Below are 14159 nucleotides of genomic sequence, written 5' to 3'. Positions count from 1 at the left end.
CTGTAGCTGTCATCGAGGGTGAGTTCGCGTTATCACCGAGGTTTGTTTACATACCGGTGCATATGTCTATATGCCTGTGTAACAGCTCAGTAATGGCGTCGCCACAAGATGGCAGCCTACACAGAACGCTCGTCGGATTCGTCTATATGCAAGCCCACAGGCAACCCCCCTCTCTGCCAAAGGTCCAGGATTTAAGTCGTTTTTTTTTTTTTTTTTATTGTCATCATTGTTTTAATCAATGCTTGTGATAAATATTCTGGGTTGCTGTTTCAAAGTAATATGATTATTGTAGCTGGATGTGTGTGTGTGTGTGTGTGTGTGTGTGTGTGTGTGTGTGTGTGTGCCGCACGTGCAGTTCAGAGAGAGTTCTCGCCAGGTTCTCGCAACGGTAAAGAAGCATCGCCTCTGAATGATAGGGCTGGGGTTTGAGTCCAAAAAGAATCGATTCCTCGGCGTTGGGAATTGAGAGTCGATTCCAAAGGTTCAAAATGCAAAGCACAAATTAGTTTATAAAAGATCACCAAGATGAAGTATTTGAACCTCACAATTAATACAAAAGGAGGAAAAAATCTGCAAAAAGGTCCACTTTTTGAATACCCCCCCCCCCCTTTCAATAGGCTGGCTACGACCTGATATTAGATATATTAGTAGATCCATTAATAGTAGTGTAGTAAACACACATTTCTATATAAATATTGTATTAAATCAATCAATCAAAAATATTCTATGAATATAATAGTAATTTTTTTTTTTTTTGCATTTTCAGTGCATGTTAATGTCCTCATGCCTTGACATATAATTGTTACCGTAAAAGCGTGTGTGTGTGTGTGTGTGTGTTCTACCTGCAGGTGTTGTTGGTGGAGTCTTCAGGACAGTGATGATAACAGTGGCATAATAACATCCTCTCTGGAATCACAGGTGTTTCGCTGCCGCCCGCCGAAACCTTCCCAGAATTCCTCTGTAACATGGTGTCCAGCACATTCCCTGCAAACACACAGATTCACATTAAAATCATACACGATAAAAGATATTACAAACATTAACATAATCTGCTTTGACTGAATAACTTCTATAGCTGTAATAAGGATTCATCTGTATTAAATATATAATGTAAGTGTGTATTGTGAAAAGCACTTTACAAATAAACTTGACTATATTTTGATGTAAATTCCTCAATAATTTTTAAATCTGCCTAATATTGATATAATATTTGTGTTTATGCTTTTATGAATCTGTAGATGGTCTAATGATCACGACACAATGAGGATATTTGATTGAACCAGCGTATTATACAGTCTACATAAAAACAAAGATCATTGGAGTGAGTTTTGCGATTGAAAATAACTTCAGGATTCAGTAGTGTAGTTCTTCACAGCAATTAAACACACAATATCTTCATAATTAAGCAGATTTCATAAATCACAGAGGATTATACTTTATCACTGATGATCGATTTCACCCTAATGTGCAAAACGGCTCAAATACACATGAGAGACGAGTGTGAAGATCCATGTATTTGTGTTAATGTTAGTGATTCATCAGTGTGTGTGTGTGTGAAGAACAGCTCGTACTGTTCTGATATCACAGCTGCCAAGAAGATAAAGCCACAGATGCTCTCGGCCTTGACAAGATTATCACAAATACCCACGAGTCTCTGAGACAGACTGATGTCGCCAGGACCGGTCGTGACGCTTCAGCACGAATCATATTTCACCACAGGCAACCAATATTATCATACGCTGAAGAAAAAAATCATGCAGGATTCACTGTAAAACAACTTCCACTCAGAAACTGCTGGAAAATCTCATCAATTATTAGAAACGGCAAGAAACACATCGAATTAAACATTAAATAGAAAGACTGAAATGGCTCTAGTAAACTTGTAAACGGTAAAAACTAACATCCTAAACTGCGGTATTATTATAGTTTACATTAATATTTTGAATTGTATTTTCTATTATCTTCTATTCTATCAGTTAACCCTGAATCAGACATTGCATCATGATCTCCACAGAATCATTTAGACGACCCACATAAAAGCTTAAACAACAGCAGATGTGATTGAATAAACACTTGAAATTAATATTATTTCAGTGTTAGATATTAATTATAGGATTATAGTTTGAAAATTATAGTTCCAATTTGTTTCCAATAGTTTCCAATTTTTCCAAATTATAAATCCATTCGGGGTTCATTAATTTCCCAAATGCAGTACAATTTCTGTGTTCTTGTTTCGTTATTGCAGTGTCTGCTTAATTTCTTTGTTTACCCTGAGAGAATGGAAATGTGTGACAACATGCCCCAATAGGTCACATGACCATGTAACAGCTTAAAATGTCACATGACCTAACCAAAAAATATACAAAACAAACTAAAATATTTTGTCAATCAAATCAAACTTTTTCCATATGAAATAATGGCTTTAACAATAACAAATAATCAGATTTTGGAGTCTGGCAATAAACACATATTTAGACATTAAAAAAAACATATGCTCATCTGGGTATGATGTACTCATAATATACTCATCTGGGTATGATATACTCATAATATACTCATCTGGGTATGATATACTCATAATAAACTCATCTGGGTATGATATTCTCATAATAACCTCATCTGGGTATGATATACTCATAATATACTCATCTGGGTATGATATACTCATAATAAACTCATCTGGGTATGATATACTCATAATAAACTCATCTGGGTATAATATACTCATAATATACTCATCTGGGTATGATATACTCATAATAACCTCATCTGGGTATGATATACTCATAATATACTCATCTGGGTATGATATACTCATAATAAACTCATCTGGGTATGATATACTCATAATAAACTCATCTGGGTATAATATACTCATAATAACCTAATCTGGGTATGATATACTCATAATATACTCATCTGGGTATGATATACTCATAATATACTTATCTGGGTATGATATACTCATAATATACTCATCTGGGTATGATATACTCATAATATACTCATATGGGTATGATATACTCATAATATACTCATCTGGGTATGATATACTCATAATAACCTCATCTGGGTATGATATACTCATCTGGGTATGATATACTCATAATAACCTCATCTGAGTATGATATACTCATAATATACTCATCTGGGTATGATATACTCATAATATACTCATCTGGGTATGATATACTCATAATAACCTCATCTGGGTATGATATACTCATAATATACTCATCTGGGTATGATATACTCATAATGTACTCATCTGGGTATGATATACTCATAATATACTTATCTGGGTATGATATACTCATAATATACTCATCTGGGTCTGATATACTCATAATATACTCATCTGGGTCTGATATACTCATAATATACTCATCTGGGTCTGATATACTCATAATATACTCATCTGGGTATGATATACTCATAATATACTCATCTGGGTATGATATACTCATAATATACTCATCTGGGTCTGATATACTCATAATATACTCATCTGGGTATGATATACTCATAATATACTCATCTGGGTATAATATACTCATAATATACTCATCTGGATCTGGGTATGATATACTCATAATATACTCATCTGGGTATGATATACTCATAATATACTCATCTGGGTATGATATACTCATAATATACTCATCTGGGTATGATATACTCATAATATACTCATCTGGGTGTGATATACTCATAATATACTCATCGGTATGATATACTCATTCTCATGATGATCATTAGTAAACTACTCAAACATCATGACATCAGCTTACAGACACAGGTTGTGTCCACCTTAGACACAGAACAGCAGCTTCACTGCTTACATTACAATGCTGTTAATAACACACACTATAAATAATAAACACACAGACACTGCTGGAAACACAAACGAGATGCAACACACTCCAGTGCTGGAATATTCAGAAACTGCAGCTTCAGTGCAGCGGCCAATCACACTAAAGCAACAAACACTGTGTAGATCAGTGATGACCAACCGGCAAGGTCACAGAAACCTGAGACTACCCCACACACACACACACACACACACTCAGATCTGTGGAGTTCAGCTGAGAAACACTGGTTTCGTTTCTCTTGATTTAGTCGTTCTGTTCTTGGGCGAGATGAACAGCTTCTGGGATTCTGCAGCTGAGAGTCGACACTCATCTTTACACACTCCTGACGTCGACACTCATCTTTACACACTCCTGACGTCGAGGCTCATCTTTACACACTCCTGACGTCGACGCTCAGCTTTACACACTCCTGACGTCGACACTCATCTTTACACACTCCTGACGTCGACACTCATCTTTACACACTCCTGACGTCGACGCTCATCTTTACACACTCCTGACGTCGACACTCATCTTTACACACTCCTGACGTCGAGGCTAATCTTTACACACTCCTGACGTCGACGCTCATCTTTACACACTCCTGACGTCGAGGCTAATCTTTACACACTCCTGACGTCAACACTCATCTTTACACACTCCTGACGTCGACACTCATCTTTACACACTCCTGACGTCAACACTCATCTTTACACACTCCTGACGTCGACACTCATCTTTACACACTCCTGACGTCGACGCTCATCTTTACACACTCCTGACGTCGACACTCATCTTTACACACTCCTGACGTCGACGCTCATCTTTACACACTCCTGACGTCGACACTCATCTTTACACACTCCTGACGTCGACGCTAATCTTTACACACTCCTGACGTCAACACTCATCTTTACACACTCCTGACGTCAACACTCATCTTTACACACTCCTGACGTCGACACTCATCTTTACACACTCCTGACGTCAACACTCATCTTTACACACTCCTGACGTCAACACTCATCTTTACACACTCCTGACGTCAACACTCATCTTTACACACTCCTGACGTCGACGCTCATCTTTACACACTCCTGACGTCGACACTCATCTTTACACACTCCTGACGTCGACACTCATCTTTACACACTCCTGACGTCGACGCTCATCTTTACACACTCCCGACGTCGACTCTCATCTTTACACACTCCTGACGTCGACATTCATCTTTACACACTCCTGACGTCGACGCTCATCTTTACACACTCCTGACGTCGACACTCATCTTTACACACTCCTGACGTCGACGCTCATCTTTACACACTCCTGACGTCGACATTCATCTTTACACACTCCCGACGTCGACACTCATCTTTACACACTCCTGACGTCGACATTCATCTTTACACACTCCTGACGTCGACGCTCATCTTTACACACTCCTGACGTCGACACTCATCTTTACACACTCCTGACGTCGACGCTCATCTTTACACACTCCCGACGTCGACTCTCATCTTTACACACTCCTGACGTCGACGCTCATCTTTACACACTCCTGACGTCGACGCTCATCTTTACACACTCCCGACGTCGACACTCATCTTTACACACTCCTGACGTCGACATTCATCTTTACACACTCCCGACGTCGACACTCATCTTTACACACTCCTGACGTCGACATTCATCTTTACACACTCCTGACGTCGACGCTCATCTTTACACACTCCTGACGTCGACGCTCATCTTTACACACTCCTGACGTCGACGCTCATCTTTACACACTCCCGACGTCGACACTCATCTTTACACACTCCTGACGTCGACGCTCATCTTTACACACTCCTGACGTCGAGGCTAATCTTTACACACTCCTGACGTCGACACTCATCTTTACACACTCCTGACGTCGACACTCATCTTTACACACTCCTGACGTCGACGCTCATCTTTACACACTCCTGACGTCGACACTCATCTTTACACACTCCTGACGTCGACACTCATCTTTACACACTCCTGACGTCGACGCTCATCTTTACACACTCCTGACGTCGACGCTCATCTTTACACACTCCTGACGTCGACGCTCATCTTTACACACTCCCGACGTCGACACTCATCTTTACACACTCCTGACGTCGACTCTCATCTTTACACACTCCTGACGTCGACACTCATCTTTACACACTCCTGACGTCGACGCTCATCTTTACACACTCCTGACGTCGACACTCATCTTTACACACTCCTGACGTCGACGTTCATCTTTACACACTCCTGACGTCGACACTCATCTTTACACACTCCTGACGTCGACACTCATCTTTACACACTCCTGACGTCGACACTCATCTTTACACACTCCTGACGTCGACACTCATCTTTACACACTCCTGACGTCGACGCTCATCTTTACACACTCCTGACGTCGACGCTCATCTTTACACACTCCTGACGTCGACACTCATCTTTACACACTCCTGACGTCGACACTCATCTTTACACACTCCTGACGTCGACGTTCATCTTTACACACTCCTGACGTCGACACTCATCTTTACACACTCCTGACGTCGACGCTCATCTTTACACACTCCTGACGTCGACACTCATCTTTACACACTCCTGACGTCGACGCTCATCTTTACACACTCCTGACGTCGACACTCATCTTTACACACTCCTGACGTCGACACTCATCTTTACACACTCCTGACGTCGACACTCATCTTTACACACTCCTGACGTCGACACTCATCTTTACACACTCCTGACGTCGACACTCATCTTTACACACTCCTGACGTCGACGCTCATCTTTACACACTCCTGACGTCGACACTCATCTTTACACACTCCTGACGTCGACGCTCATCTTTACACACTCCTGACGTCGACACTCATCTTTACACACTCCTGACGTCGACACTCATCTTTACACACTCCTGACGTCGACACTCATCTTTACACACTCCTGACGTCGACACTCATCTTTACACACTCCTGACGTCGACACTCATCTTTACACACTCCTGACGTCAACACTCATCTTTACACACTCCTGACGTCGACACTCATCTTTACACACTCCTGACGTCGACACTCATCTTTACACACTCCTGACGTCAACACTCATCTTTACACACTCCTGACGTCAACACTCATCTTTACACACTCCTGACGTCGACACTCATCTTTACACACTCCTGACGTCGAGGCTCATCTTTACACACTCCTGTCCTGACGTCGACACTCATCTTTACACACTCCTGTCCTGACGTCGATGCTCATCTTTACACACTCCTGGCAGAACAGATACATGTATTTATGCCACAGTCAGTGTATTATAAAGGAATGTTTCTGCATTTTTAGAACTGCAGAGACCCAGAAGAAATGAATAATACTAATACAAAATAAATACTTGTCTGTTTTACAATAAAAAAACTAAACTATAAATTGTTTAAGATCTCATTTGAATTGTGCAAGGAGAATTTCTGGAGACTAAATTTTGCTCTAGTCATTCACTGAAGTCTCAGTTAATGACTAGAGCAGAGAGAGAGAGAGAGAGAGAGAGAGAGAGAGAGAGAGAGAGAGAGAGAGAGAGAGAGAGAGAGAGAGAGAGAGAGGGGATCAGGTTGTTCAGTTCTCCAGGTGTAGGGAGTAAATCTCGCGGACACACAGATCTCTGACCTCAGTGAGTTCACACAGGAGTCAGGATTCATCCATCACGCACGCGCGCACGCGCGCGCACACACACACACACACACACACACACACACACACACACACACACACACACACACTGACCCGCTGAGCTTCTGAGGTCTCTGTTAAAACACTGTCTCAAACAGGGCTGGGCCAGACGTATCACATCATATCCTCAGCTATGATTCTCACTTTACAAAAAACACACAAAACAGACCTTCATAGTGCACACTTTCACTGTGATGTAGTCTAGAGACCTTCATAGTGCACACTTTCACTGTGATGTAGTCTAGAGACCTTCATAGTGCACACTTTTACTGTGATGCAGTCTAGAGACCTTCATAGTGCACACTTTCACTGTGATGTAGTCTAGAGACCTTCATAGTGCACACTTTCACTGTGATGTAGTCTAGGGACCTTCATAGTGCACACTTTCACTGTGATGTAGTCTAGAGACCTTCATAGTGCACACTTTCACTGTGATGTAGTCTAGGGACCTTCATAGTGCACACTTTCACTGTGATGTAGTCTAGGGACCTTGGTAGTGCACACTTTTACTGTGATGTAGTCTAGGGACCTTCATAGTGCACACTTTTACTGTGATTTATTCATATATAATTTTCCACACATATCTGGATTGCGGTTCTGCAGTGACCTTTGACCTGCGAGACCAGTCTATTCTCACAGTCAGACGAAACCAACGATCACATGACACACTCATCTGCACAAACACTGATGTGAGATCAGCATTATTAGTGTGTTTTTCTAGTAACTCTTTCAGAAGTTCCAGGCGGACGGACGATTCATTTAGCCTGTTTATTTTTGTCTAACATTATGAGCAATAATAAATCATCACAGCGATCAAACGAGTCGTGTTCAGACCTGACAGTCTCAGCGTCTCACACACACTCCACCTGAACACACACTCTAACAGTTCACCACACTAACACACACTCCACCCGAACACACACTCTAACAGTTCAACACACTAACACACACTCCACCCGAACCCACACTCTAACAGTTCACCACACTAACACACACTCCACCTGAACACACACTCTAACAGTTCAACACACTAACACACACTCCACCTGAACACACACTCTAACTAACTTAGCATTGAGTTAAAGAGAGCTGAACACAACACACACTGATCAATGTTCCATAATGACAACAAGGAAAACAGAAAGGCGGCTTCTCTCTCTATATATATACACATATATATCCTCATCCAATCAGCATTTTAGCATTTTTACATTTTCCAAACTGTAGAGCTACAACAAAAAATTAAGAACAAAAAATTTAATAAAAAGTACAGAAAGTAGATAAAATAAAATAAAAGTGCATAAAAACAAAATAAATAAATAAAATCAGAAAATAAAATAAACAAAATTAAATCAAATAGAGCATAGATAAAATAAAATAAAAGTGCAAAAACGTAGAGAAAATAAAAATAAAATAAAAAGATCATAAAATAAATAAAAAGTACTGAAATAATAAATAAATAAATAAATAAATAAATAAATAAATAAATAGATCATAAAATAAAATAAACAAAATAAATTAAGTAGAAGGTACAGAAAATAAAACAAAATGTGCAAAAAAATTATAAAACTAGAGTATCAAAACAAAAATATAACTACATTTAATAAATCATTTAATATTCAACTTAAAATAAATGTACACTGTAAATGTTCCAATGACAAAAAAATAAACAGATGAAATTCAGATGGAATAAATCACAAAAATGTAGATTTTCAGATGAAAATCCATGATTATTATTAATTATGAGCATGAGCATTTACTAAATGTGTTGAGATTGCGTGACGTGTGCGGTGAGGAGGAGTGTGTGAGCAGACATCTCGACTGAAGCTGCTGTTCATGAGAGGAACACGACGAACACACAGGCTCGCAACCGATGTTTCAACCGGACCAAGACGGAGAGAAGAACAAAAGCATGTGACCCTTGAGCTGTTCCACACCATGTTTAGACACACACACACACACACTGTGTGTTTCACGCATGCAGCTGCTGCGATCGGTCATGTGAGTGTGTGCCAGTGTCACCGTAACTATTATTACTGCAGTCACCTTTTCACACACACACACACACCCACTTATATTTCCCTACAACCATCTCAAGTCAAATTCACACACACACACACACACACCGCCCACTGAGTAAGATGATTTTTAATTAATTTATGAAGGCAGTGCAAACTTTACCGTTACATATTAGTGGAGAGCGGGGCACAACCTGACGCTTTTGACTTTCTCAGTTTGTGTAAATCTACTTCGGGTTCAGAGTATTTATTTTTCCACACAGTGATTTCACACGTCTAGTACAATTATGTGTGTTTGTTTTATTAATACAGTGTATACTTCTGTCTAATTTACCCCGAAGTGAACTGTGACAACATGCCCCATAGGTGGAGTACATTAGAACATGACCTGATCAAAAAATATACAAGAGATATTGAAATAATTTCTCAATAAAATACAATCATTAAGTTTTCATTAAAAATAATGCCATTTTTTATAATTAAAAATCAACACATTTTTGAGTTTGACAACAACAGCTATACAGCATAGTTCAAAACATATTAATAATCAATCATTTCTGAACATTGACTGTCTTTATTTGCCTTTTTCCTCATGATTTATCAACAGAATTCATAAAAATATAGAATAGAGTATCATAGTTGTAATAGGGGCTCATTGTAACGCAGTGTGACAACATGCCCCGCCGGCACAACTGGGCTTTAAACCCGGCTCGTGTTCTGCAGTTAGAGAAGCATTAAACAACCGTATCGACTGTTCAATAACAGATTGGACATTAACATAATATCAGATTTGCCTGATTTAAAATAAATACCAAACAGAGAGATGAAAAATGAAAAGAAAATAAATGTACTTCTGCTATGGTTAAATAAATGTTCAGTGATATCTTCAAAGATTTCTGAATTTTAGAGCATTGTTTCTCTCTATATAGTGTTGATATGGCAACTAGTAAACACGCTATGATGTCACGCCTAACTCAGTATAAAGCCTGAGTGTCACGTGATAATCAGGAAACCGGTGATGCGCAAAATCGATGCGAATCTCCAAAAAAATGAAGAAGAAGATAACCAGAAAACATAAACGAGGACTCAATTGCAGGAAAACAAAGGTAAGATTTTAATTAACAAAATACTAAGTACACACAAAACTCCCGCGTGGGGATAAAACCAAAACAAACAAGGCAAAAACACTGGGAACAAGACAAACGAACGAGTCCCAGCTTAGGACCCAAGCAATCTGATTGGTTCAAAGCTAGATTTATGGGTAATCCCTTTAGTGCATGGTTACAAATCAGAGAAAATCACTTTATAGAAGACGTTTGAACTACGTTATAATGAGTCATTAATGTCTTTTAACTTTTATGTTTTAAGTTCTTGACTGAAAAACTCTTAAAACTAAATTTCGTGACAAAATAAATGTAGTATTTTTAAATTTCGTGGCCTTTTCTCTCTAAGTGCTATACAAATAAATGTATCACTTGATGACTTTTTTTTATCTTATCTTGCACATAGCAGTGGGATTTAGCATTCAAGCTACACATAACGCCAAAACAGCTCACGTTAGCTACAAGTTATCGCAAAAACAGATTTAGATCAGGCATACTAATGGGGTCCTGCGCTGGGACCCATCTCTTCACCACACTGGACTGAAAACACAAAGAAGGATATAAAGGAAACACACACAGGAGGGTAACGAGACAACAGGTGAGGAATGTTAATTACTAGAGCTGGGTAATAAATATCGATTTCTCGATATTAATCGATTCTCATTTTTACGAACCGATATCGATTCTTAAATCTCAAGAATCGATTAGTCATCCTGTTTCATTTGAATGAATGGGACATTGTATCACGGCTGCGCGCATCCAAAAAAATCGCAATAATCTTTGTCCTTTGTTACTATTGATATGAATTTATGAAACAAAGTCTCAATTTTCAAATTACGTCCATTTTCTTTAGAAATTCAAAAACATAAATAGCGTTTTGTCGCTGTGGCGTGAGATCGCTCTGGAGAAACAGCAGCGCTGATCTCTCTTCCGGCTTAATAATACCAGTCACAGCGCCAAATAAACATGAACGAGCATCTGAAAGTGTGTTAAAGATAGAGTACAACTTATCCAAATCCGCATCATGTCACATTGATTCGCTCAATCAGCGTTTCAACCGTGGAAAGACGTCAGTTAAACAGCTTGTAATCAATGTATCGTCATATTTACCTCAGAAAACCCACATAAACTCGTTAGTCAGCTAGAAAAAATAACTCTAGAGAGGAGCATTTTGCTAAATATATACACCATATTACATATGCATTATAATCTTAATGTTATAATGTTATAAATGTCACAATTTAAATGTTTATATTTCATATAATCTTCTTATTATAAAAATAAATAAGTGTAATTTAAGTAGTTGTATAGCTACAAAACAGTTCATTATTACCTTCATATTAGGCTAATGAAGCCTATAGGCTACAACTAGACTCCCATAGTTTACAGAATTCGTTAAGAGATTTGATTTCCTTGAGAACATTTGTCATTTATTGTAACTGATATCCAAAATAATCAATATTGAATCGAATCGAATCGAATTGCAAGCTTGTGAATCGAAATCGAATCGAATTGTGAAATTTGTGTCAATACCCAGCCCTATTAATTATCAAACAGATAACGAGAAGGGAGGAGCTAACAATTAGACAAAGCACGAGCCACGCGCTCACATGAAACTAGACTAGCATGAACACGAGACGAGGCTCTGTCCCACACAGAACTAGAAAACCACGACGCTGACAGAGAGAGCTGACGATCAGGATCGTGGAGCCAACACAGCCCGGGTGGATTGGTTTGGTTCTGTCAGCTAGTCCTGTAGTCCTGAGTTTGTTGAGCTAGGCTCGAGGACAGATCGTCCGGTCGGGGACTGGGTCTCTGGGCTTCAGTCCCCGGGGCCCGGGGCCACAGGTGCGGCTCCACATCTGACCGGATCGGTTTCAGTGCGCAGGAATCTGATCCGGATCCGGTCCGGAATCCGTGGGTTCCCCCGCGCCGCTCGGATTGGTTACGGAGGCTCGTCTGTGATGCTAACGAGAGGAGCGGCTGCTCATGTGTTGAATCAGAGGAATGTGATAAAAGCAAATGCCCCTCGAGTGTGTTAAAGGGATAGTTCACTTTGAAATTAATTTTTGATATGTTTTATCTTACCTCAAGGGCATCCAAGATGTAGGTGTCTTTGTTTCCACAGTATCTTCAATTTTAACATTTTTCAGTCAAACCGTTGTTGTCTAGATCAGTCATTCACTGGAGGCTAAGGGGGTCCACCAAAGAGCAGCACAGAGAAGTCCAAATTAAACATGATTTAATGACTCGTAAATGTAAGTACACATTGATGGCCTATGACACAGTTTTTATATCGTTTTTACCTCTTGTAATCACAGTGATCTGAATCAGTTGTGCAATGTCGAACTGAACTGAACTGAATCAGTTTCAATGTTACGCCGGAAGTGATCGCTTAATATTTACATGGAGATTTCGGAAGTTTTACCTTTTACTAAACATATTTAGATATACCGAAATCGTCTTCCATTGCGGTTTCCCGTATATCTAAATATGTTTAGTGAAAGGTAAAACTTCCGAAATCTCTGTATAAACAAAGAGTGACGTCGGCACGCAAGCGATCACTTCCAGACCGAAGCGCCCGTGCCGTCAGATCATTTTGTCATGGCTATGATTACAAGAGGTAAAAACGATATAAATACTGTTGGTTTTCACACAAAAACCGCTCGTTTCGTGTCTTAGGCCATCAGTGTGTACTTACATTTACAAATCATTAAATCGTTTAATTTGGACTTCTCTGTGTTGCTCTTTGGTGGACCCCCTTAGCCTCCAGTGTATGATAGACAACAACGGTTTGACTGAAAAATGTCAAAATTGAAGATACTGTGGAAACAAAGACACCTACATCTTGGATGCCCTTGAGGTAAGATAAAACATATCAAAAATTAATTTCAAAGTGAACTATCCCTTTAAAGTGTGTGTGAGTTCTGTTGAGGCGTCATATGATGCAAATGCAAAACTAGTGTTTTCCTGCATGAAATGCTTTATTCACACCTCACACTGTCCATTTATTAAAACTAAACTATAAAACAACAAGATTTAGCTGTTCTGTGTTCAATCACAATTTACATATATAGATATATATATAATATATAGAGAAAATGCAAAAGTTCGTAAAGATTTGTAATGTTTTCTTCTCTTCTGCTCACCAATGCTGCGTTTATTTGATTACAAATACACAAAGAAAAAACAGTAATATTGTTAAACATGAGAATTTAAAATAACTTTTTAATCTCTCTAATATGAGGATCTGATGATCAAGACACATTTATGATTATTATCAGTGTTGGAAACTGTTTTTTTTTTTTGTGTGTGAAAACATAGATTTTACTTTTTAAGATTCCTTAACGAATAGAAAGTTCAAAAGAACAGCATTTATTTGAAATAGATTATTTTGTAACATTATAAATGTATTCACTGTCAATC

General features: G+C 39.0%; 1 protein-coding gene across 2 annotated transcripts in view; it reads right to left on the bottom strand.

The window, feature by feature from the left end:
- Positions 1-14159, bottom strand: part of bmpr1bb (bone morphogenetic protein receptor type 1Bb) — a 103475-nt gene that overhangs the window by 32290 nt on the left and 57026 nt on the right. For both annotated transcript variants that reach the window (XR_016149413.1, XM_089126039.1), the window contains exon 4: positions 843-984. Coding sequence is in view for 1 of the 2 variants with exons in the window: in XM_089126039.1 (XP_088982165.1) it covers positions 843-984 (142 nt within the window). In the remaining variant the exon portion in view is untranslated. The remainder of the gene's footprint in view (positions 1-842; positions 985-14159) is intronic.

This window comes from Pimephales promelas, chromosome 23 (assembly GCF_988280905.1).
Source record: "Pimephales promelas chromosome 23, fPimPro1.hap1.1, whole genome shotgun sequence".
Classification (NCBI taxonomy): Eukaryota; Metazoa; Chordata; class Actinopteri; order Cypriniformes; family Leuciscidae; genus Pimephales; species Pimephales promelas.
This window is presented reverse-complemented; position numbering and strand designations above follow the sequence as displayed.